General features: G+C 42.6%; 1 protein-coding gene across 1 annotated transcript; it reads left to right on the top strand.

The window, feature by feature from the left end:
* Nucleotides 1–3,487: 3,487 nt before the first annotated feature.
* Nucleotides 3,488–21,151, top strand: LOC113998876 (interferon-induced GTP-binding protein Mx-like). The gene is made up of 13 exons (XM_027741955.2): nt 3,488–3,799; nt 5,308–5,500; nt 6,264–6,401; nt 7,622–7,776; nt 9,130–9,268; nt 9,764–9,962; nt 10,708–10,786; nt 11,422–11,544; nt 12,294–12,435; nt 14,568–14,726; nt 15,601–15,677; nt 17,147–17,365; nt 20,005–21,151. Exons 1-13 carry the CDS (start codon nt 3,530–3,532, stop codon nt 20,236–20,238), a joined length of 2,127 nt encoding a protein of 708 aa, XP_027597756.1. The 5' UTR covers nt 3,488–3,529; the 3' UTR covers nt 20,239–21,151.
* The last annotated feature ends 1,841 nt before the right edge of the window (nt 21,152–22,992 follow it).

Below are 22,992 nucleotides of genomic sequence, written 5' to 3'. Positions count from 1 at the left end.
AAAAAATTCTCCCCTGTGAGGGTGGTGAGGCCCTGGCCCAGGTTGCCCAGAGAAGTTGGTGGCTGCCCCTGAATCCCTGGAAGTGTCCAAGGCCAGGTTGGATGGGGCTTGGAGCAACCTGGTCTAGTGGAAGGTGTCCCTGCCCGTGCAGGGGGGTTGGGACTAGATGATCTTTTATGCCCCTTCCAACCCAAACCAGATTCTGTAATTCTATGAACTTCAGGTTAGCAAGAGGTGCCGACTCATGGCAACTCAGCATTTTGAAAAAGCAAGCCTGGTCATTTTCCACAGAAGGCAACTATTTCTCGTGTGAGAATTGGTTTCGTTTCTCCTGATTCTTGTCACTGTCTGTAGGTGGAGCCTGTAAATAAAAAACCACCCAAAGAAGTTCAGAAAGGTTACTGCATCTCCTTGCTACGGGACACTTACAAGGGTAAGTTCCTCTTTTCCTGCTTCTAAGAATAATAATGCAATTTTTGACTGTTATTTTCATTTTAATATGAAAAGGCTCCATAAGAGTCCAAAATAAGTGTGTTTAAACAAGATTGCCAGGAGTAGGATTTGTTGCTTTCCGGGGTGGGGAAAAGAGAAAAGACATTACTATTATTTCCTCTTTAAGAGGAGACAACTGAGAGATGGCATTTAAATTGGAACACATGTATTAAAGAAGGTACTGGTAGGAGGAGGCAGCGTTCAGCAACATGATCTAGCCAGCAGTATTCATTCATGTGTAGCATCATAAGTTGCTTTTTTTTTTTTTCTGAGAAGACAGCTAGAATTAATAAACATACAGCCCAGAGACTGTGTGGTTTACCCAAATATCCTCAAGTATGCCAGCCAGAAGTCCATATGCTCCTCAGGCTGGACAGAGGGTGCAATAAATGCAAGAGCTGTGTGGGTTCAGCACTGCAGCCCTGCACTTTGGGGCTAAAAGGGATTTTATTGATAAGGGATTTTTTTTATCTCCTTGAGATGCAAAGCCAGGATCTCTAGAGGAAAACAAGGCAGCCCCCCTTCAGAACCACCAGCAGGTTGGTGCTTCGTGCAGGTGTGGCTGTGCAGCACAGTGCTCTTTGCTGTGCCAGGAGAGGTTTCCACACGCAGGCAGGCAAAAATCTAAAAGTAAAGCTCAAGGAAAGGAAGGAGGCAGGGGACGCTTTAGGATTTGACTCTGTATTTGACTGGATCTTAGGTATTTACACACCTGTCCAAAAGCACTGGGGCTGGAGGTGTAGAAAAAAGGTCCCTCGCTCTGCACCGTTCGCGGTGATGAATTCAAGCGGGACAGACTTTAGTTCAGGAAGAACTCTCTTGTAACTTTATTACTCCATTTCTATATACAGAACCTGGGTCCGAGCTCTCCAGCCAGGCAGGTGTTTCTATATCTCTCCACATACCACACACCTCCATGTGACTGCTTCCAGCCACAGAGAACACCTGTGCTTCAGCGGCTTTCCAGCCCGATTTGTGGTTCTTTTCACACACACACTAATCTTAGCTCTGGCTCTCTCAGGACCACAATATTTTTGTTTTAGTGTTTTCTTCTTCTTCTTTAATCATCCAGGTGGCTGGTGTTGTCCGTCCAGCAGCTCCTACGTGGAGGTGCCCTGCAGATATCCCTGCCTGCAGGTATCCCTGATGGAGGCACTGGCGGTGGGGCGGTGGGGAGAGGTGGGCTGGGGAGGGGTGAAAATCGACCTGGAAACTCCCTGAAATCTCAGGAGGTCAGTTTGCCCTGTTGACTCAGTCTCCAGCATCGTTTTACACCCTTTGGTGGCCGATGTGCACCGAAGGCAATCGGGAACATCTCAGCTCCCCTATCTCTAGAATGAATTAATTATGCAAGCATCCAGACATCCTGCGATGCCCACCTGGTGTGCTTATCTTTGGGCAAATGCCACTGCCTCAGAGACCTGGAAGGGATGGGGGAGGGCTGAGGATTCATGAGAAGGCCTAGCTATCACCCCTACACACACCTAGGAGGGGTGAAGACCACAGGGTGCACACACACCCTAACGAGGATTCCTACAGACAGCAGCAGAGTAAAACAACACCTGTGGATTTCTGAGGTTATCAAGCTATTGTCCCCCTAGACCTGGAAAAGGTTAGTAAGGTGGTGCAATCCTTCCTGTGCCACACGGGCATAGTGATTTTTTTGTGTACTGAGCCCTAACAACTTTTGATGAAGGAAAGAAAGAGGAGGGGAAAAAAAAGGCACTGAAATGGGCCAGAATCCACAAGTGAAACGTGACACCGGGATGGGATGACGTGATGACACTGAAAGTCTGCCAACAGTTTCGCTTCCCCAGGGCTGCCCCTGCCTCCTTCCTTTCCTTGAACTACATAGGTGCTTTGTTGCTTTGTAATTGTGAATTCTGCAAGGCCAAAGACAACGTTTTGGAAGCAAAAGGGTCTCACTGAAGCTTTGGCTCAACAGGAAGAACCCTGACCTGACTATAATCTGCAGTAATAGATGGCAGAGCTGTTATTTAGGTACTGTACTGGTAATATTCAGATACTGTATTAGCAATAAATCTAATCATAATTATCCACATAATCACTGTATCCTACTTTTCTCACCTGTCCCAGAATCTTCTCTTGACTACTCTGCTACAGCATGTGGTGTTTTGTCTAAGCTTGTTTTACACATTGAAGGTATAACTTACATTGTGTCCAATCATCCTATTTTGACGTCTGATTAAATTAGAAAACCTGTAAACTTAATTCAAGCAAAGAAATTAACAAAACAGGAAGTTATTTCAAACAAAGATGTGTTTCTCCTGATTTATTTCCCCAAGGGTTTAACAGATCCTGGTTTTGGCAGAGGGAGGCCAAAGAACATCAAGCTTTGAAAAAATGCTGATGGGGTTTTTTTTCTTTAAATCTCTCTCTCTGGAAATCACTTTCCCTGGAAAATGTCACATCAAAAGCCTCTAGTTTCTTCAGCCATCCATAGAAAATAAAACTTTTACATAAAGAAAAGTTGAACAAGAAATAAAAAGTCTCCTAGCTCTCCCTTCTCTAACATCGTGTCAAGCAAAGTCTGCTTTTGGGGAGAGGGTTTTAAGCTATAGAGGAGGGGACCAAGATGCAGAGCTTCTAAAATATGTGTCAGACTTGCCTCTGACAAGTGGTTCTACCACAAGAGAGGTGAGTTGGCTGCACAGCAGAATATGGCTTGGTGTGTCCCACTCTCACTGCTGGAGGCTCACCCATGTAGACCCTCCTTGTGCAGCCCACAGCCCTACACTCCTGACCCCAGAAAGTTAAGGATTCTCACACTCTCTCCAATCATGCCCACCTACTGACTGAGCTTCTCCAGACACCTTTCAGCAAAATATTTCACTGAGGGAAACCAGCTTTTAGCAAAAAACTGGTGTAACTTCGCCCCTCATCCCCAAATAAATACTGTTTTTTCCTGTGGCAGTTTCGTTCTTTCAAGCTGGAGTCACTCATTGCCCCATGTTTGATTTCAGAAGCTGTACCTAAGAGCTGGACCAGGCAGTAACCACAGTTTAGTGAATCACTTATGGACAACCGGCGTGGTAGCCCAAAAAATCGGCGGGCCATGGATAAGAGGAATGCAGCATTCAAATCAGCTTCTGAAAGAACCAAACCTGCCCCAAAGATAGAAGGGTTTGCATTTCCTTTCTTTAAACAAGCTTTAGAAGGTGTTGCAGTGCCTCTCCCACCAGAGACAGAAGAAGAAGAAGTTCAGATGTCAGAGAACACGTTCCAGAGGAGGTCTGACTATGAGCAGAAGAGCTTGGAGACAGAATATTCCAGAGAACAGGAGAAGGTAAGGCAAGAAGAGGACACAGATCCTCCCCATTCTTATTCTGTTGGTTCTCTTTGTGCCCCCCAAATTAATACCTTTGTCTCTTTTTGGGCAATCTGCACTTGTTATGTCCAAGGAGTACTTTTGGATCAGGGCCAAGCACTCATTTGTGTAACTAGGAAGACAGGTACCTGCAATTAATCTGCAGATATAAACAATGCAGGTCTAACAAAAAAAAAAGGATGGCTGCAGCCTAGAAGTCAATTTAATGTGTGACATGTATCTGTGTCATTCTTAACAAATGTTGAGCAGAACTCCTAAAAGCTGAGATAGATTTTACTTGAGGCTCTTCTGCCTTCAACAGAAATGCAAAGAAAGGTTGATAATAACCTTCTTAGATATTTGACACTGGAAGCAGATTGGTTTTAAGTTTGTGACATAGTTAATGAAGCTTTTGGAGAAGTTGCTAGCTATTAAACATCACAGTGAAGACAGTGGGCAGGGGGTACCAATAAGGTTTCAGTACCTGCCTCCAGTAAAGTGTGCAATCTTCCTCATCTTGAAAGAAAAATTCTGCTCTGTTTGAGTACATCTGATTGACAGACATACTTTTAGAGTTGGCTTTCTTGTATAAAAGTGATGGAGAGAAACTTCAGTTTTTCTTTTCAAAAAGTCAGGTTTGAGTGTGCCTGGCCCAATATGTCTGAAACATATTGGTGTTCTCAAAATTGCATTTCTAAATGCAGCAGTCAGACTGGAACAGGGAAAAAAGATCAAAGCTGATCTTTATATACTTTATTTGAGCATATTTAACAGCAGATGGACCAGTTTTGTAAAAGACTGGAAGTTATCTGGCTTGTTTTCATGTAAATGAGGAACCTGTGTAAACGTCTGGCACATGTATCAAAAACAAAAAATGACAATAATCAGCCATTTAACACAACCCACTCATATTCATTCCTTACCCAAGCCTAAAATGAGGCAAAGAAAGAAGAACCATGATGATCTAAAAGTCTTTTAGCCACCTGTTGAGGATACTACAACAGAACACTTTTGGTGTCTGTGAAAAAAACAGTATCTTAAAAATCCAAAACAAAGATTTAATAAGCTATTCTGTGCTAAATTCTATGATTGCTAGTTTTCATTTGCATACATGTTTCAATACAACTGTAGATGAGTGGAAGAAAATGGCAATTATTAAAAAAAAAAAAAAAAAAAAAAGAACAAAGCACACTTAGTAATGTGGTCTCCTTCTTTTTTTTTACCTTCTCAGAATAGCTTCCAAAATTTGGTATTTTTGCTAAGGATGATCATTGAGCCAACTGATTTTTTTTCATATTTATAGACACCTGTTTGTAACATGGAGATGCAAGGATGAACAGTGATATAAAGCACAGCTTGATGTCAGTAAATAAGTTGTTACTAAAGAATGACGAGCCAGAAAAGATGTCTGGATTTTTGTTGTCGTTTTTGTGGAAACAACTTCTTTTAAAATTCGGGAAAACTCATCCTGAGTTTAACTCTGTCAGGCTGCAGAACACACCTTGTACAGACAATATGAGGAAAAGATCAGGCCCTGCATTGATCTCGTTGACAGCCTGAGAGCTCTGGGAATAGAGAAGGACCTGTCCCTGCCTGCCATCGCAGTGATTGGAGACCAGAGCTCTGGGAAGAGTTCTGTCCTAGAAGCCCTGTCTGGTGTTGCTCTTCCCAGGGGCAATGGTAAGAATTCACCTTCTCAGGTTTTCACCTGAATTTCACTTTGATGAGATGGTCTAGAATTGGATGACTGTGACTGAGAAGTTGATGTGCCAGTGAGGCACCACAAGGTAACTCCCAACAAGGCACATCTTCTGGCTGGTCAAGAGACCAGGAGTAAGGAGTGTAGTGTAGTTACCCCAAACTGTGGACAGACTGAAATGTAGCATCAGGTGACTCTGTGCATTTCTCAGCAAAGAATATCAGTTTCATGTGGAAAATTACTTTTGAAATTTGCTTTTGGGCTTGGTTTAGATTTTTTTAACAATATTTTCTTAGAGATACCTTTTTTTTTTTGTAAAAAGTATACAAAGACCTTTACTTAAAAACAAAACATCATTTAAGTCATAGAAGGCTGTTGGAAGACTTTGCAGCTCAAGAAGATTCACTTTTCAGCTCTCTCTGTGTGTGTATATTCACACATGTAAGTTCTGTGTGAGCTGACAGTACCCTCTGATCTTTGACGCCGGAGTTGAGGAAAAATCTTCCTAGGATTTAGGTGCAGCACTGAAACGGATCACCCAGCAAAGAGCAAATCCCCCATCTGTGGAGGTCTGCAAGACCAGGCATGAGTGGAAAGAGCCATAGCTGACCTCAGGTAGTGCCGGTGACAATCCTACTCTGAGTGGGAAGTTGGATGAGACCCCTCTGGCAATGTCATGTAGTACAAGGCTGTGTGTCATGCCCAGCAGCTGCTGAGTTACTTATGTCTTTGGAACTGCTGCAGGTATTGTCACTCGATGTCCCCTGGAGCTTAAACTGAAGAGGTTGCCCGAGGGCCAGGCGTGGCAAGGGAGAATCTGTTACCGTAATGTTGTCATGGACCTCCAGAGTCCCTCTGAGGTGGAGAGGGTAATAAGACAAGGTGAGTGGGTTTGGCTTGCTCAGTCTCCTCCAAACCAGGATGATCCATGATGATCACAGAACCACAGAATGGTTTGAGTTCCAAGGGACCTTAAAGATCATCTAGTCCCAATCCCGGCACCGTAGTCAGGGATGCCACTTACAAGATCCATGATCCTTTTATCCATGATACAGGATCAGGGTGTGTTCTTATCTGGGTGGTGCCTTCCTGGTTTCCTGGTCTGGGGAGGTTGTCTGTCAAGCTGTAAACATACAAAGCCCCAAATGGTCCCTGTCATCAGTTCAAAAGCTCAGAGATTGCTCGAGGTGTCTCTGGCTGGAAATCATACGGTTTTGGAGAAAATTACAAGAAGGCAGAGTGGAGACCATGGAGAAATCCTGGCAGGTACTGTGACCATGACCTCAGTCATTGTCCTTCCCATGTCACGGCTTTGCTGTTATGGCATTTCATGCTGAGTAAGAAATCATTGTTCTTACCCAAAGGGCAGTAAGTACTTGCCCTAAATGTGAAAGTTGGATTGTCCTTATTTCCTTGAGAGTAGCACAGCTCTGCACAGTTATTCCTCCTGCATTGTTGGGTTTTCTTCATTAGCTTTTCAATATATTATTTGGATATTCTCAAGTTATCTTTCCAAAACTGGCAAGGCAACTGGTATGAATTAATTAAGGTAATTACAGAGATGAAAATCTGTCACGAGAATTGCTATGGGTTTTCTTTGCTTCTCTGTGCTGCTCACAGTTCCAGCATTATTGCCTCGTAGGATTTGGGACAATTTACTTGGTCTCCAAACCTCCCTATCAAAATGTGAAGAATATAGAACAACACCTATTTGTCTTTCAAGGCATCCAAGAATTAATTAATGCCCAGAGAGTGTCTTGTTTTTGGGGAAGCATTTCTACAGCTGACCAGTATTTTTATCTGATCCCTTTTGCTGTGGTTTATTTGCATGTATTTTGTCTCCATACACGAGAGTTCATAAATATGTGCTCTGTAAAATATTGCAGTTCCTATCCCGAATGGACCTCACGGGTGCTGCCTAATAATTTCCTTAGACTTTTGCATAAGTGGATTTATGTGTGTGGCCGGATCTGAGAGAAAAAGCCAAGCCTGAAAGAACCTTAGGTGGTAGTTAGGCACTTTTTTCAAAGTCGGTGTGTTAAGGTTTGGTTTGATGTAGAGTTGAAGTTTGTATTCTTTGCCTTGCTCTTTTCTCCTTGCAGCCCAGGATGTTGTGGCTGGTCCTAGAGGCGCCATTAGTGCAGAATTAATTTCCCTAGAGGTTCGGTCCCCAGATGTCCCAGATTTGACACTAATTGATCTTCCTGGAATTGCCAGAGTGGCCGTGGGGGACCAGCCAAAAGACATCGGGGAACAGGTAAAACTCAGTCTCATGTGCCAATCTGTGCATGGGGACACCTCTGTAACCTCCCTCATACCTGGGCACGTCACTGAACACACTGCAGCCCCATGTCCCTCAGCTAGATCTGGAAGACAAGCACATCCCAGAAAAACTGGTCTCTTCCAGCTCTGTGGATGTATTTGGCAGAGGTGAACAGATCTGAGTTCATCCCTTACTTGCAGAGCACATCAGAATCAGACCCATCCTGGGTTTTCTCATCCTTTAAGGGATCCCAGCAGACCTTTTCAGAAGTATACAGAATAAGTGTTAAAGCAGAGGGGATCTCTACTCTTCCTCTGGCTGCTTTTAGATGAAATGCTGGGGAATGCAAATAAAACTAATTGGACAAGGCCCACTGTGAGGGTGACATGCAGGAAGTGGGCATTCTGTTCCTCCTAAAATGCCTTTAAATAGGAGCTTGGAATAAGAGGAACCCAAACTAAACTAGACATACCAAATAAAAATGAGACAAGATTGGATTGTCTGGGCTTTACTTTCTGAGAGCAATTTAGTTTCAGAGTTAGATAGTAATCTTTCTATTGTATTCAGAAGAAAGCAGCAGATGTGACATGGTCCAAACATTTCCATCATCCCCAGCTGTCTGCACACTTCAGAGATGGAGTCTGTAGCATTGGAGCATGTCAGAAACTGGGATGGATGGGAGGTAGAAAAGGGAGGCATCTTTAGCAAAAACCAGGGGGGGAAAAAGAGTTAATTTACTTCAGAATAAGCACAATAGAGCTGTGTGAAGCTGTTGCAAAATAACACAAATTATGAGAAGCTTGTTTAGTTGGGCGTTGAAACATGGAAACAATGCCAACTAGATATCATGGTTGGTTTTTGGCTTTTTTCCATTTCCCTACAAATACTCCACTGAAATAAAAGCCAGACATTTGCTCTCCTTTCAGAGGTACAAATTTGAGATTTATCAATATAATCTAGCTTGCTTTCTTTCCATGAGTGTGTACCTAGACATCAGAACCTGATTTTCTTACATATGGCTATTTATCAAATATCTTTAATACTTCCATAGTTAAAGATTACTTGCATGAGAGGTTAAACTCTACATAGTTGTCAAGACAGGCATAACAACAGTCTGGTCTCTGTTCATGCCAGCTATTTGGATAAGGATAAGGATGTTTACATAGGAAAAGAGGCTACATTCTTCTGCTGACCCATTTCCATGCCATCCCTTAGCATGTAATACCATCCTCAGCATATGTGGCATTTAATGTCATCAGACAGTGGCTCATATTGCTAGAAATGGTCACATCCTACGTGCAAGCATCTGATTTCACTGAACCTCTTTACTGCTGTATTGCATTGCAGATCAAAATTCTCCTTAAAAGAATTATTGGTTGCAAAGAGACAATCAATTTGGTAGTGGTACCATGTAATGTGGATATTGCAACAACAGAAGCCTTGAAAATGGCCCAGGAGGTGGATCCCAGTGGAGAAAGAACACTAGGTGAGACAACTTTTAAGCTACAAGTTGAAGAGAAGGGCAATTTTTTTTTCATGAGGACTGATATTCTGTGTTCCACATCAGATCTGTGACATTAGCTACTAGAAGAGGAGGGGGAAAAAAAAAGAAAACAGCCTAAATAAACTATTTACAAACCTTAAGTGGCTCTAAGAATAAGAATAAGATAAAAACCCATGGTTTTGTCTTGCTGGCATTCATGTTATGAATAATTGGAAATTGCAAATCTCAAAGTTAATGGTAGGAAAGCTTTGCCTGTTAAAAAAGGTTTGCAAGGCAAAAGGCCTGGTGGGAGGCCAACTGTAGAGCAAGTTTGACAGGGCAAAGCCCAGGGCCTGAGAGCTTTCTAGGAGAGAGAAAACAGACAAAAACTCCTTTGTGAAACATGGTATGGAGCGTTCCTGCCTGGTGGGGGGTGTTTCTCCTGCACTTCTCCCACCTGTAACTTCTGCACTCGACTAACTTTGGATCATTTCACAGGGATCCTCACCAAACCCGACCTGGTGGACAGAGGAACTGAAGAGTCTATCATTAGAGTAATGCAAAACATGGTAATCCCCCTCAAAAAGGGTTACATGATCGTGAAGTGTCGTGGGCAGCAGGACATCCACAACAAAGTGACCTTGGCCTCTGCAATCCAGCAGGAGAGGAACTTCTTTGCGAGTCACAGATATTTCAGGTACCTCTCACAGAAAAAATCCACTTAAAAACATATTAAAATCACTTCAAAGCTTCCTGTTGATTTGTTGAGATTTAACTCAGGGTTGCAAACAGGTATTAATTATAATTATATATTGTATTTCTCATTGCCCACATAGTGTTGTGTTTCAGCAACCCAGAGGAATTTTTACATAGCAAATAAACTTTGAAAATGTTTACTGGATGCAAAATACATGGGAGAAGCGCGATGAACTTCAGAAGTTCAGAATAGCCCCAAAGAATTCGAGTTAAGCATCTGAGCACTTCAGGTCAAGCACTTAGGTGTTTCTTTTCACTGGAAAACGTGATGAAACACAGCATGAGAAAGGCCACTGCCTGTGCTGAGGGCACAGTTTGCCCAGAAGACGAGTCAGCAGCAAATTGATTGTAATACAGTGGATGACCAGATGAAAAGGGCTTTGAATCAGTGAACTTCACACATGCAGAAATGATGCAGCAGCACATCCTTCTGCTGTTAGGATTTGCTGTTTTCAGATGCTTCTCTGCTTCCCTTTGCTTAGCCAGGAGCTGTAAAGCAACTCGTGAATAAAAGAGCCCAGAGAGTCCTGAGCTGCTGCCACGTCTGTACCAGCACTCCCCAGAGGGCTCTTTCTTTAATCAAGTTGCTTAATAGAACTAGTGAAAATAGAGCAGAGCATCAGTGCTGCCTCCTTGCCCTGCACATGCTGGCTACCCAAAAACCACCCTTTCCTCTTTTTTTGCAGTGTTCTTATGGAAGAAGGAAAGGCTACTATCCCTCATCTGTCGGTGAAGCTCACAAATGAACTTGTGAACCACATTATTGTAAGTAACAGAGGTACCACACTAAGCTGTTTGTACCAGTTACTGCCTAAAAATGAGTTCAACCCTTCGACCTTGGAATGCAATGGACTGCAGTTGGATTGCAGCTTTCTATGCATAGACAGTGCTTAATGATCCTTCAACCTGGCAATCTGAGAACAAACTGAACTGAGAGTTAGAGGTTAAAAACACCCCCATGCTCTGTCCTCAGATTTGCCTTTAAACTGCAGATCGTTTCATCTACTTGTGACTCTGTAGCTCCTGCCTTTTCAATGGCAGCCATGGTTTTTCCTTTTGTTTATAAGGAGTGTTGATCATCTGGGTGACAAGGTACTGCCACCAGCTTGCTGAAACACAGTCGTTTCTGTTTAACTGAAAACGTCTTCAAAATCTCTAGTAAGATGTAATTGCTCTATTATATTACCATACTACTGCAAGTACATTGGTGTTTTTATTTTATATATATTTATCTGTAAGTAATATATTTTATTCCACTAAGGGAAGATGCTAAAATATAGGGAACCTCTAAATTCAGTCTCAAAGGAGAGAAAAAAAATATTTCTTTATACAAACTTACAGAAAATAAGCCAGACATGTTCAACCTATGTCAATGCCCTTCTTTACTGACTACTCCCCAGAAAACTTTGCCAACACTGGAGAGCCAAATACGTGAGACACTCCATAAAACGTTACAGGACCTACAAAGGTACAATAGAGGCACACCCAAAACAGAGTCTGAGAAGCTGATTTTCCTCACAGATGTAAGTATCAGTATTAGTTTGGTCAGAGAGCAGAGCGAGGAGGTAGAAAAAGTTATCGAAACATCAGCATGAACCACCAGGAAGTTTGTGGTATCTGTCACTGAAATACTTTGAGAGTAACACGGGCAAACCTCTTTCAGGAATACACCATACCTGCAAAAATAATGGACCAGAGAAGCTCGTGGCCCATTCTAGCAATTTTTTTTCCTGTGATTATCTGACAAGAGAATGAAACAACTCAGTTAATTGGTCAAAATCAAGCATCTCAGAGAGGGAAGACTTACCCTTCTGCCTGCTCAACACTTTGAAGGGTTTTCATTCTTTACAGCACTTGTAAGTTCAAGTGTATTCCTGATATCAAAATGTGGTTTGCAAGTCCATATAAGTTGTCTCATCTTGGGGAGTTAATCCCTCACAGTAAGGCTTTAGCAGAGGTGCATGTGAAGCCTCACCAGTCTTCAAAGACTTCATACAAGTCTGGTCAATTAGAATTTAGTAAATGGTTCTAAAAGTCGATGGGGGGGGGAGGAAGGGGAAAGAGTATCAAGTTTGTTCTCCTCTAGCTGTGATGGTTTTGTAAAAAAAAAACAAAAACCCCAAAGCCAAACAAACCAGGAGCTGAGAGCAGAAAAGATGTAAGGAAAGGATGTTTTCTATGAAATTCTGCTTTAATTCACTTAACATACACAAATTAGTCTGAAGAAATGAAAGTTTGCTACATTGCTTGCTCGTTCTTAAATTCATTACAGCTGATCAAACTCTTTAACCAAGACATCTCTCGGACAATGCGAGGGGAGGAGCAGCTGTTTGGGAATGAAATCAGACTGTTCACGAAAATCCGCCGAGAGTTCCGAACGTGGGGAACGATTCTCCTGGAGTGTGCTGAGAAGGGTAAGCGCAGAAGCCATCACTTGCAGCTGACCTGAGAGTCCATTCCCTTGCTTTTAAATCTAGACATGGCATCATCAGTAGGTTGTTTTCAAGAAAGTGAAGAACAAGAAGCCACGAGCATCCATCTGTTGTAGTGTTAGGCAAGTTATGCTTTGGGAACAAAGACATGGAATGTTGTCAATTATAGAGACATCAGTGGATGTCTCTCTTCTCCCAGCAAAGCAATAAAATCAAGACCCAGAATTTGTTGGTGATTCTCTGAACCACTCTTTTAAATAACAACACCACCACCACTACTAATATTAATAACAATAACAATAATAACAATAATAATAATAATAATAATAATAATAAATAATACATTGTTATTTTCTATTATTATTACTATGAATGTTTTAGAATCTGGGTCTTTTTTTGTTCCACTTTAGCTCCGGTTTAAGGTGTAGAGAAAGCAAGTCTGGGTCTGAAATAGCCACAGCCTTGCCAAGAACGTTGCACCTTGCTAATTGCTTAACTGAACTCAGTTCTTAACTGGGGGGTTTTACTGTAGGGTGATACATGCAGACTGAACTCTGTTGTACACTCAACATCCTCTGTAGCAATTTTTTCACATCTCTGAAACCCCATCATTTGCTCTTGGAGATGAAATAGCTTCAGCTGCCAGTCAAGCAGTAGCTCTTTTAACAAGTTCTTTTAGTCTTTGATGTACTTCTGTATCAACCTCACTAGTGACTAAAATGATAAATGATAATTTAAAAGTGATAAAAAATGATAGGTACCTATAGGTTACAAAGGTGTCATCTGCCAAAGAAAAATCTATGTATATATATATGCATAGATGTGGAGACAGACAGACAGACAGACAGACGTGGGTGTGTATCAGTGTCTCATCCAAGTAGTACCTTGAAGTAGTAGTAGTACATCCTTGAAGTACCAAACCAAGCAACATGATTTTATGGAGAGGAAAAAAAAAATAGGACAATGAAGGCATGAAGGAATAGATGTAAAGACAGCAGGAAACAGAAGGATGCAGCCCCTTCAGAGGACAACAAGCACCTGTGTTGCAGAAGTTACACCAGGCATCACACAGCAGCTGAACCACAGTGGGGAATCCTCTGGGCACTTCCAGGTTATCCCCCTTGATGTCCAACTCGGCAACAGGTGAGGGCAGCAGCACCCAACAGCTCTTACGACAGCACAGCTCTTGCTCACAACATGCTGCCCCAAAATCATGGGTTCATATGTCCTGGGAAAGTATTTACATCTTCAGCAGAGCAAGTTCACTTATGTAGCTTGAAAACTAGAGGCAGCTTTAGCAAGACCTTCCTCAACGAGAAGCACTGGTATCAATCACTGTTTAAGACTTCTGAAAGTATATCACTGAGTGTCAGATGATTCTGTTTAACTTCAGCTTTCTTATGATGAATTAAAGTATTAAACATAGCAAATACTTTGGATACTCGAAACCTTGAACTTTCTGTTCCAAAGTTGATGGGGGTTCGTGTGGATTTCTATTACCGTAACTGTACAGGTATGGTTTTAGACTCTGAACAAGACACTCCACATCTATTTCTGTCTTTTATTTTCTTTTCCTTTTCTTTTTGAGTTTTTCATTATCCAACCGTAGATTCATATATCTGAATATTAGAACTGAATGCGTTCATGGCTTGACTTCTACTTCCACACGTGCCCTTGATCCGTGATTCACAAATCTGACCCCAAAACAGGGCAATATCAAAACCATTCAAAAACATGTAAACCAATTCAAAGGGATATAACTCATTTAAGAGGGCAAATGTCTATAATGTCAACAAAGAAATACTGACTGTTTTAAATATTGACTATTTTAAACAAAAAATAGCTAGTCAGCAGCAGATTCCCTGGAATAGGTGTTCAGTGAGCTTGGGGGGCTGTTTTGTTCTGGGGTTTTTTTAAACTTGGAAGTGAGGTGACTCATTCACTGAGCAACAATGTGTTAGCTCTGTTCTGTAATAACAGCATTGCTTGAAATATCACCTCAGCAGTTGCTCTTCTCAAGAACAACTCAAGAGGAGAATTAGTCTTCCTTCTTAAATGTGGAATGCACAGATTGAGTGATTTGGTAGTAAAGCAACGTTGTTTTACTATTACAGCTAAGAAAAGTGTACCCAGCAAAGCAAACAAATACGAAGACCAGTACCGTGGGAGGGAGTTCCCAGGCTTTACCAACTACAGGACGTTTGAGGACATCATAAAAGAGCAAATCCTGGAACTGGAGGAGCCAGCCGTGGAGATCCTGAACAACGTGATCCGTACGTCTCACAGCCCACAGGAGGCTCTTGTGTGGGACACACTGGGGTGCCTCACAATTGGGTTTTTTTCCAGGATAAGCTGATGATAATGCTCTCTCTACTGGAGCAAGAGCTCCAGCCAGGATGCTGCAGAGCGGGGAAGTAAATCTGATTCAACCTGGAGACTTGCTTCTTCTCTAAAGCCTTCATTCTCTCCGGCATTTGTTAATATTTTTCCCAGTGGCTCTTGAAAGGGAGTTAGAAAGTAACTTTAATAAATAACACAGTAAGAAAGCAGTATAGTAGAAGTACCTGGTGCCAGCCAAGCAGCTTGGAATTCCCAGATCCAGGGAGTGGAATACACAAACCTGAGCTGGGAATGCATCTTCTTTGATGACATTGTATATATTATACAGTGACTGCTGGGGTTGGGGGGAAGAGTAAGTAGCTCATCCAGTAAAAGCCACCCAAGGAGAAATGATGTTGTGATTCTGTCTCTGCTGTATTGCCTTAGAGGGCAGCAACCCCATGCCAGACTTGCTGCTCTGTACTCCATGTGCCAGCTCCTTGTCCTGGAGAGGCCGCTCGGGGTAAGATACAGATGTGCTGACATGGCCAAGTGATGGTACATTTGGTAGGCACAGCTGTAAGCACAGAAATTGCTCTATCAAAGAAATCTCTCTCTCAGGTGTTAAGTGGTTACAGGAGGCCTTTAATTGCTCACAGTCTTGGACCTGGAAATCTAAATTCCTCCTTGTTTGTATTGGTCATAAAGGCACAGTGCACCTACAGCTGCTCATCTATTGCTGAATGAATACAGGAAATGAGTAGTTTCCCAACTAACAACAGCTTAAAATACTCACCTACTTATTTTGTCTGTCTATTCTTCCCTTAGAACTGGTTGAAGAGAAATTTATGGAAATCGTTAAAAGGAATTTTGCTAATTTTCACAATCTAAGCAGAGCTGCTAAGGTGAGACACTACCTATAACCTGAGATAAGTCAAAAGCATTTGTAAAGACAACCATGCTTATGGTATATGTCTCATTGCATTACCCTTATGCAAGTGTGGAATTTCCTGCAGGAAAATAAGGAAGAAATTGAAAATTATAGAATGTTTATAATGGCACTAATGAAAGTGCATTTTGCACAACTTTGACAAGATCTTATATATATATATATATATATATATATACACACACACATATATATATTCTCCATTCATTCTGATCACATTTTTGATGCTTACAACACAATGCAAAGAAAACCTGATCTGGCTACTTGAAGAGTTTACAACTAATTTCAGATTTAAGTCCTGCAATTATTTGTAAGCATGGGGGTAGCCTCAGAGTCCTAAACAGTGCTTTTCCCTCTCTGAAAATGAGCCAAGGTGTTAGCCAGTGCAGGAATGCCATCTTTGATAAAAGGGAGCGAGAACAGACAGGCCAAAAATCATTCAACTATGAAAAAACTAGCAGATGACTGTTCACAGTTTGGGCAGGAGCATGTTTTGGGGTGGAGTTAAATGATAGGGATGTCCTTGAAGGCCTTTTCTCAGAAAGAGCTTTGAGGAAGAGATGAGAAGCAATGCTGGCAGCCAGGAGGCAGAGACTACTCACAGGGTACTGCTGAAAAAGGGAACTTGAAGGCAAATGTGAGTGAAATAGGTGGTTTGCCATTTGAATTGCATGGTCAAACCCTGCTGAGCTCCAGGCCTACCAGGCAGCAAACAAATAAGGTATTTAATCCAAACACAGAGGTGTTCAAGAACACGGTGAGAGGAAAGAAGTTCTGTTAGACACAGGACATGAGAAGGAAGATGGGATGCTTTCTTAGGGATGCTAGGAGAGCATTTTAGGGGAATTTGAGGACGACTGAGGGAACTTTGAGTTCCCCACAGACTTTCAGGTGGAAGTATCAAAAAGGGCAGAAAGCATCAGATGGCTGCAATGGAAGTACCAGACAGTGAGGGGTTAGGCAGGGTTGGTTTGCTGACAACAGACAGGACACTGCAGTGTTTGAGAAGGGCAGGAGGGGCAATGGAATTCCCATCAGTGCCTGCTGTCACTGCCTACTGCAAGAGGGAGATGCAAATGAAGCTCATGCAAAACCCAAGGACTGGCTGCAGGCTGAACCCATGGCTGGCCACTGCTGCTTGTTCCTGTCAGCTTTGTGTTTGCCTTTGGGTTTCAAGCACCAGTTTTGACTGATCCCATTCATGTTAAGGGGGGGGGGGGCAAAACTGCCATGTTTTCCTGCTCTTTCACAACAGAGGAACCAGAATCTAAAGCATTACTCCATGTTCCCAAGAGCCAGTCTGGGATTAGACAGTGCTGCAGTAAGGGCTGTTGAACACTGTGCCCACCTTGGGACACTGCTGAGTACTGGCACCCCTCCAAAGGAAGCAAATGTCTTAGAACTTCTTCTTCCTTTCTTTTCTAGATGAGAATTGAAGACATTAAAGAGAAACAAGCGGCAGAGGCTGAAAGACATATCCGGACACAGTTTAAAATGGAGAGAATTGTGTACTGCCAGGATGACATTTACCTTTGTGATTTTAATACTGTTAAGGCCAATATGCCACAAAATATATTTCAAGCTCCAAAAGAAGAACCCTCCTTTGTCCAGGAAATGGTTTCTCACACAAAGGCCTACTTCTCTGTGAGTTTACAGACAGCTTTGCTGCCCCCTGAATGCTATAGCATATACCCCTCATCCAGATCTCCCTGCAGTCAATATAGTCTTTCATGAAACACTACTGCTATGCAGGGAATAGTAGCCAGAGGATATATAAGTGTCTTGTTCAGGTACACACTCAGCTTCTGTACAAGTTAATAGAAGCTTCTGACCAGTGATGAAAATGTCAGGACAAAGCTGGTCTGTGGGGCTGTATCAGCACCATGGCTGGGGAGGAGCAGTTGCAGAGTGCAGGATGCCGTGATCAGGAAAGCCTGCAGGCTGTTAAAGTGACAGCTGGATCCTAAACCACTTGTTAGCTACCTCCCAGTCTGGCCTGGCTCCCTGCTTCAGCTGCCCCTCACTTGGGGAACACACAGTCAGCAAGGGAGTCCTCTCCTCCTCCTCCAGCCTTCCATGGAGAAGGGGGGGACTCCCTGCCCCCTACACAGCCCCACATCAGTACAGTGCTCTCTTACTGGCTTTCCTATGGGAACAAGCACTAGGGGGAGGAAAGGACAGTCACTCACCAGCATGGAGGAGAGGACAGGATGGGGAAGAGCCCTTGGCCCTGTAATTAAAAGTGATGGCCAGCTCCCCTCTCAGCAAAGGAAGCAACAGTCCTAGGACTGCTCTCTCCACTGCAAGTTCATCTCACAGTTTTCAAACAACACTGGTTTTCACAGGCTTAGTAACATTATATACAGCACTTTGGCATTTGTGACAGCATCTGAGAGCTCAAGCCACTCTGCATATTCCTGCAGCCAGCAGAACATGGTGTCCACGGCTCGCAGTCAGATCCTAAAGTAATGCGGCAAGAGGAGAGATAATAAAACATGGAGTTAAAATGGATCAGCTGTCTGTAGGGATCAGAGTGCATCTGCTGTACTGCAGACAGCTCCCTGGAAGTTAAGTCTCTGAAGACAAGTGGGATGTTTTAACAAGGGATCATGTTAGAGAAAGACAGAAAAGAGAACATGTAGTACCAGGATTTGCTTTGTCACAAACCTCCCTCAGAAAGCAACAGGTTCAATATTAATAATGCAGTAAACTAAGTAGCAGCTCACCTTGAATTCTAATAGCAAGGTTTTGACAAAGTTCTGCAGTTAAATGTCCAGGCTGCTCAGGCTGATGGAGAGAAAACCAGTGGCTTTCAGAGAACAAGAGACAAAGGCAGAAATTGCATAAGCTCTTCCATCTCACCTTGTTATACTCATTGCTGTAATATGTATGACTTACATGCTAGTTAAACATTTTTTTAAATGCCCTAAGAGCCATTTTCAACAGAAAAAACACGCCAGTGCACCATATCTCCATGGGACTTATGCAAGGCCAAATACAGTTTGAATGAGATGGAAGCTCCTAAGCATCCATGGCCTTTGGAAATGGCATGCATGAAACTGTGTTACCTATGACAGGACTGCCAAAATTCTGAGTAGAGTTTGGCTCCAGACAAACACCCATATTTAAAGCACCTGGGCTCCCTCACAGGGTCAGGAGTGCCTAGAGAGTAAGTAGGCTCAGTAAGTGCTTTAGCTGACTCAGCCAAATTGCTTGCCATTGACTAGATCTCTGCAAACTACAGAGATAAACTAAACATCTAGTCTTAGGTATTTTGCAGCTTGAGCTCAGCCTCACCATCACACATACAAGATTTTCAGGCTTTGAGCTCCAGAGGTATCTATAGCCAGAAACACTTTAGACTTCTCTGGAAACGGGCTGCCTGTAGGACCCACAAATGAAATGTGCCTCTAACTGGTCTTCCCACTGCCATTTTCAAGTCAGGTATTACAAAAAGAAAGGAAGACAGAACCTCTTAGTTGCAGCCAGTCACTCAAGCATAAGTGCTCACCTGGCACCAGGAGGGCTTGAAGCAGCTCTCCCGTGTGGGAGAGGTTTTATTTTTTTATTCCTGTTGCCCAGGAGTACCAGCTGAGCCCCAAACTCCTGCGGATGTCTCTGGAGAAAGGGCCCCACAAGCTCTTCTGGGTAAATCTGTTTCAGTTTTCATCAGTAACTCGACCAGGCAGTTGATCAGGTTAGACAGGAAATTATCTCATTAAGCTATCACTACATGTAACGCAGGCACAGTCTGGTCTCACCACTGCTGAAGACATTTCCCCATAAGGCTAAATCTTACTCCAAAGCTGTCTTACACTTAAAAAGGCAAATACATCAGTAATACCATCTAAATACAAGAATTTACCAGCTTTGGGAAAAATCACTCGGTGATTTCCTGCACCATAACATCTTGGTAGCATTTAGTGAAGACAGGTTTGACAACAGAAATTGTTCACAAGCTCTGTTTGTCAGGTATGTCCTCCTATAACTCATATCAATGACAGCTGACAGAGCTAAGCAGGGAACAGCCTGCCTGGGCTGTAGTTTGCTGAGGGGGAAAAAACAACAGCTGACATTCCAGTAACTCTTAATTTTTAGACCTTTAGGCACAGAGACTAGTTGCAAACATTTTTTAGTTCATAGTAGTACTCACTTCTTGAACAGTAACTCAACCCAACTTTTTGAAACCTCAGTATCACTTTTTACCAGATTACCTATAAGCCCTTCCCTTTTCAGTTCTTTTTGGGAAACTAGAACTTTGCCTTTTTCCCCCCATCTCGCAGGGAGCAAGTAAACGCCTCTCCAATCAGATACCTCTGATCATCCTGTCCTCTGTCCTTCACGACTTCGGAGAAAACATTCAGACCACAATGCTGCATCTTTTGCAAGATAAAGACAAGTTAAACGTTCTCCTTGAGGAGGACAGTGAGGCTGCTAAACATAGGAACTATCTCAGTCAGCGAGTCGATCGTCTCACCAAAGCCTGTCAGTACCTGAGGGACTTCAGCTCGCTGTAATTTTTTTTTGGTTTTCACAGGTATTTTTCTTGTTTTCTAGCATTATTGAAGAATTTCGTATAACCCCCTAAACATTTAATGTCAGCCCAGACCTTTAACACTCATTTCTAGTGCTCAGCTCTGCTTTATTTTCCATAATCAGTTTTATGCAAGCAGCTAAAAGGGCTCCAATGGGGGAGCTGTGATTAAACAAATGTTATCCTATTTCTTGCTTCATGAACTCTGTAGAACCATTGAAATGATCATAAAAAAGCTACCACTCCGAGGGCTGTATGTTTTGTTGTCTTTCCTGCCATTGCTTAAGAGATGACCCTGCAAAGTGTCACCACTGTTAAGTGTCAGCCCAATAGGCAGAGAGGGAACACACAGTGGGAATGAAACAATTACAGCCTGGAAGGAAAATAAAAGTTTACTCCATCTGATGGGTACCTCCACAGGATGCCATTGGTTCTGTTGAGTCTCCTTTTTAAGTTCTCTGATTTGCAGAGAAAGGCTAAGAGGCTCTTTCTCTTGGATGCCTGGAACATCACCTGAAATTTTGGGACTAATGGGCAATCCAATACACGGCAGGATTTGTATGTCCAAAATGGATTAAACCACCCAGGATGTTAAATATTAGAAGGCTGTCTCAGCATGTGGCTTGCAGGGATTTCTGATATGGGAAAACAGCAAGAAATGGACGTTGTTAACCCTGGTAGGACGCAAGCCATGGGAAAAGTAAGGAGGAGCAGTTCCCTAGGGCAGAAAGAGGAACTTGAACAAAGGATGAAAGGAACTAATGTTGCTAATAGGTAAAAATATTATAATATTGTAGCTAGCAGCGAGGACTTATGGATTTAATGAACAATTGCAGCTTATTGTGTAAAAGGTATAAAAAGCCTGCTGAAATAAATAATAAACATCTTTGCTTTTACCGTCATGTGAGGTCCGTGTCTTCCATCGCCACGGTGGCTTGCTGCCTTTCTCCTTCCCCTCCCTGGGGCATGAAGAACCTTTCCAAAAGCTCTTTCAATTTCATGGAAGCCAGTGCAAAATATATCACTGCACACTGTGCTCATGACATCTTTCATATGGAGGATTTATTTTAATGGGCAAAGCTGTGCTTTGTGTAGCAAAAGTAATGTCTGCATTCAGCTAGAAAAAAAGAATGTTGTTATACCAGTGTGCCATGTAGTAATTTCCAGGATTGTTACAAGAGAAGCCTTTTCCTCAGGCTAGAAATGACAGAAAGTGTTTGACCCTCTGACAGGAAACTGCAGCTGATGGCTGATTTCTGTGGTACAGCATTCACCCCACTACAGCACAGCTTCCTTAACCCAGCTGATCACTTCAGACAGGTTTCCACATTTCACTACACTGTTTTGCTACTACTGACTTGCAGTGCTGCAGGTCAGAAGCCATAAAAAAAAAAGCCCGATATCATAACAACTTAATTTATTTAATTTCTGGTTTGAAAGTACTTCAAACTCACTGACTATATCATGGTAAGCCCCAAGGTGCACTTGATGCACGTGTGCTATTGAAAACACCAGTCCCACACCTAGAGAAGAGAGGTAGGTACACATTGCTTGAGGTAGTGTGAGATGCAGTAACAAAATAGGGTGTGACTCCCTCAAGCCACTGCCTGTAGGTCAAACTTATTTAATTTAATTTCACAAGTCAAGTGTGATTCCATCAGACCCAACCACCACATTCAACATTCCAGGACATCTTTCCAGCTCTCTTTTCCTGGGTTTTTTTAACGACCTGAAACTTTGGAATTAAAGCAATCTCTTGGATCACCCTCTTGGGTTGTTTTTCTATTGTTTGTTCCTTTGTTTTTGTTTTTCTAATCAGATTGCCAAAGCACTTCAGACACTGAGTCCAGCAACTGCTTCCAAAAAAATCCAAGCAAACAGATACAAAGCACTGCTAAGGAAAACTATTTGTAAAAAAAAAAAAGATTTATTTGGTGCAGTGTTTACATGTAAGATAATTACATCTCAGTACCAAAAGAGAAAACAAGACTAGTGGAGTCATTTCATTCAATAAAGATTTATCCTTCTTAACAAAGTGACTTGATATGGCTTTTTGATCCTCTGTACTATGATTATAAATTATTTTCAAAATCCTAGTTGAGGTGGCACTCAGATATTAATTGTTTTGCCAAAAAACATACAGGCAGATACCTAAAGGACAGCTCTAAGGAATCAGAAGGCAAATTTAATAAATGAGGTAGTTCATCTGGTTACGCAGAAACACAGATTTGTGTTTCCTTGTATAAAACATCCAGTCTCTGCACATGTGTCTGCAATCCAAGGTCTTGCAACACAGCCTTGCTGGAAAAGTTTGCCCTTTGCCTTTCACAGCAGGGAGAGTTCAAAGAGTCAGCCTCGGTGTGCACAGCATCACTGGGACACCTCCCTCACCACTTCCTGCTACAGCTCCAGAGCATCCCTCTCCACACCTGACATCCCTCTCCATACCTGACATCCCTTTCCATACCTGACATCCCTCTCCATACCTGACATCCCTCTCCACACCTGACATCCCTCTCCATACCTGACATCCCTCTCCACACCTGACATCCCTCTCCATACCTGACATCCCTTTCCATACCTGACATCCCTCTCCATACCTGACATCCCTCTCCACACCTGACATCCCTCTCCATACCTGACATCCCTCTCCACACCTGACATCCCTCTCCACACCTGACATCCCTCTCCATAGCCTCCAAAGAGAATGATGGCAGGGGTTGCCCTTTTTTGGGTT

This window comes from Pipra filicauda, unplaced genomic scaffold (assembly GCF_003945595.2).
Source record: "Pipra filicauda isolate LSUMZ 115617 unplaced genomic scaffold, ASM394559v2 scaffold436_size1054928_pilon, whole genome shotgun sequence".
In the NCBI taxonomy this organism is placed as follows: domain Eukaryota; kingdom Metazoa; phylum Chordata; class Aves; order Passeriformes; family Pipridae; genus Pipra; species Pipra filicauda.
The sequence above is the reverse complement of the archived record's forward strand: the minus strand, read 5'-3'. Positions and strand labels throughout refer to the sequence as shown.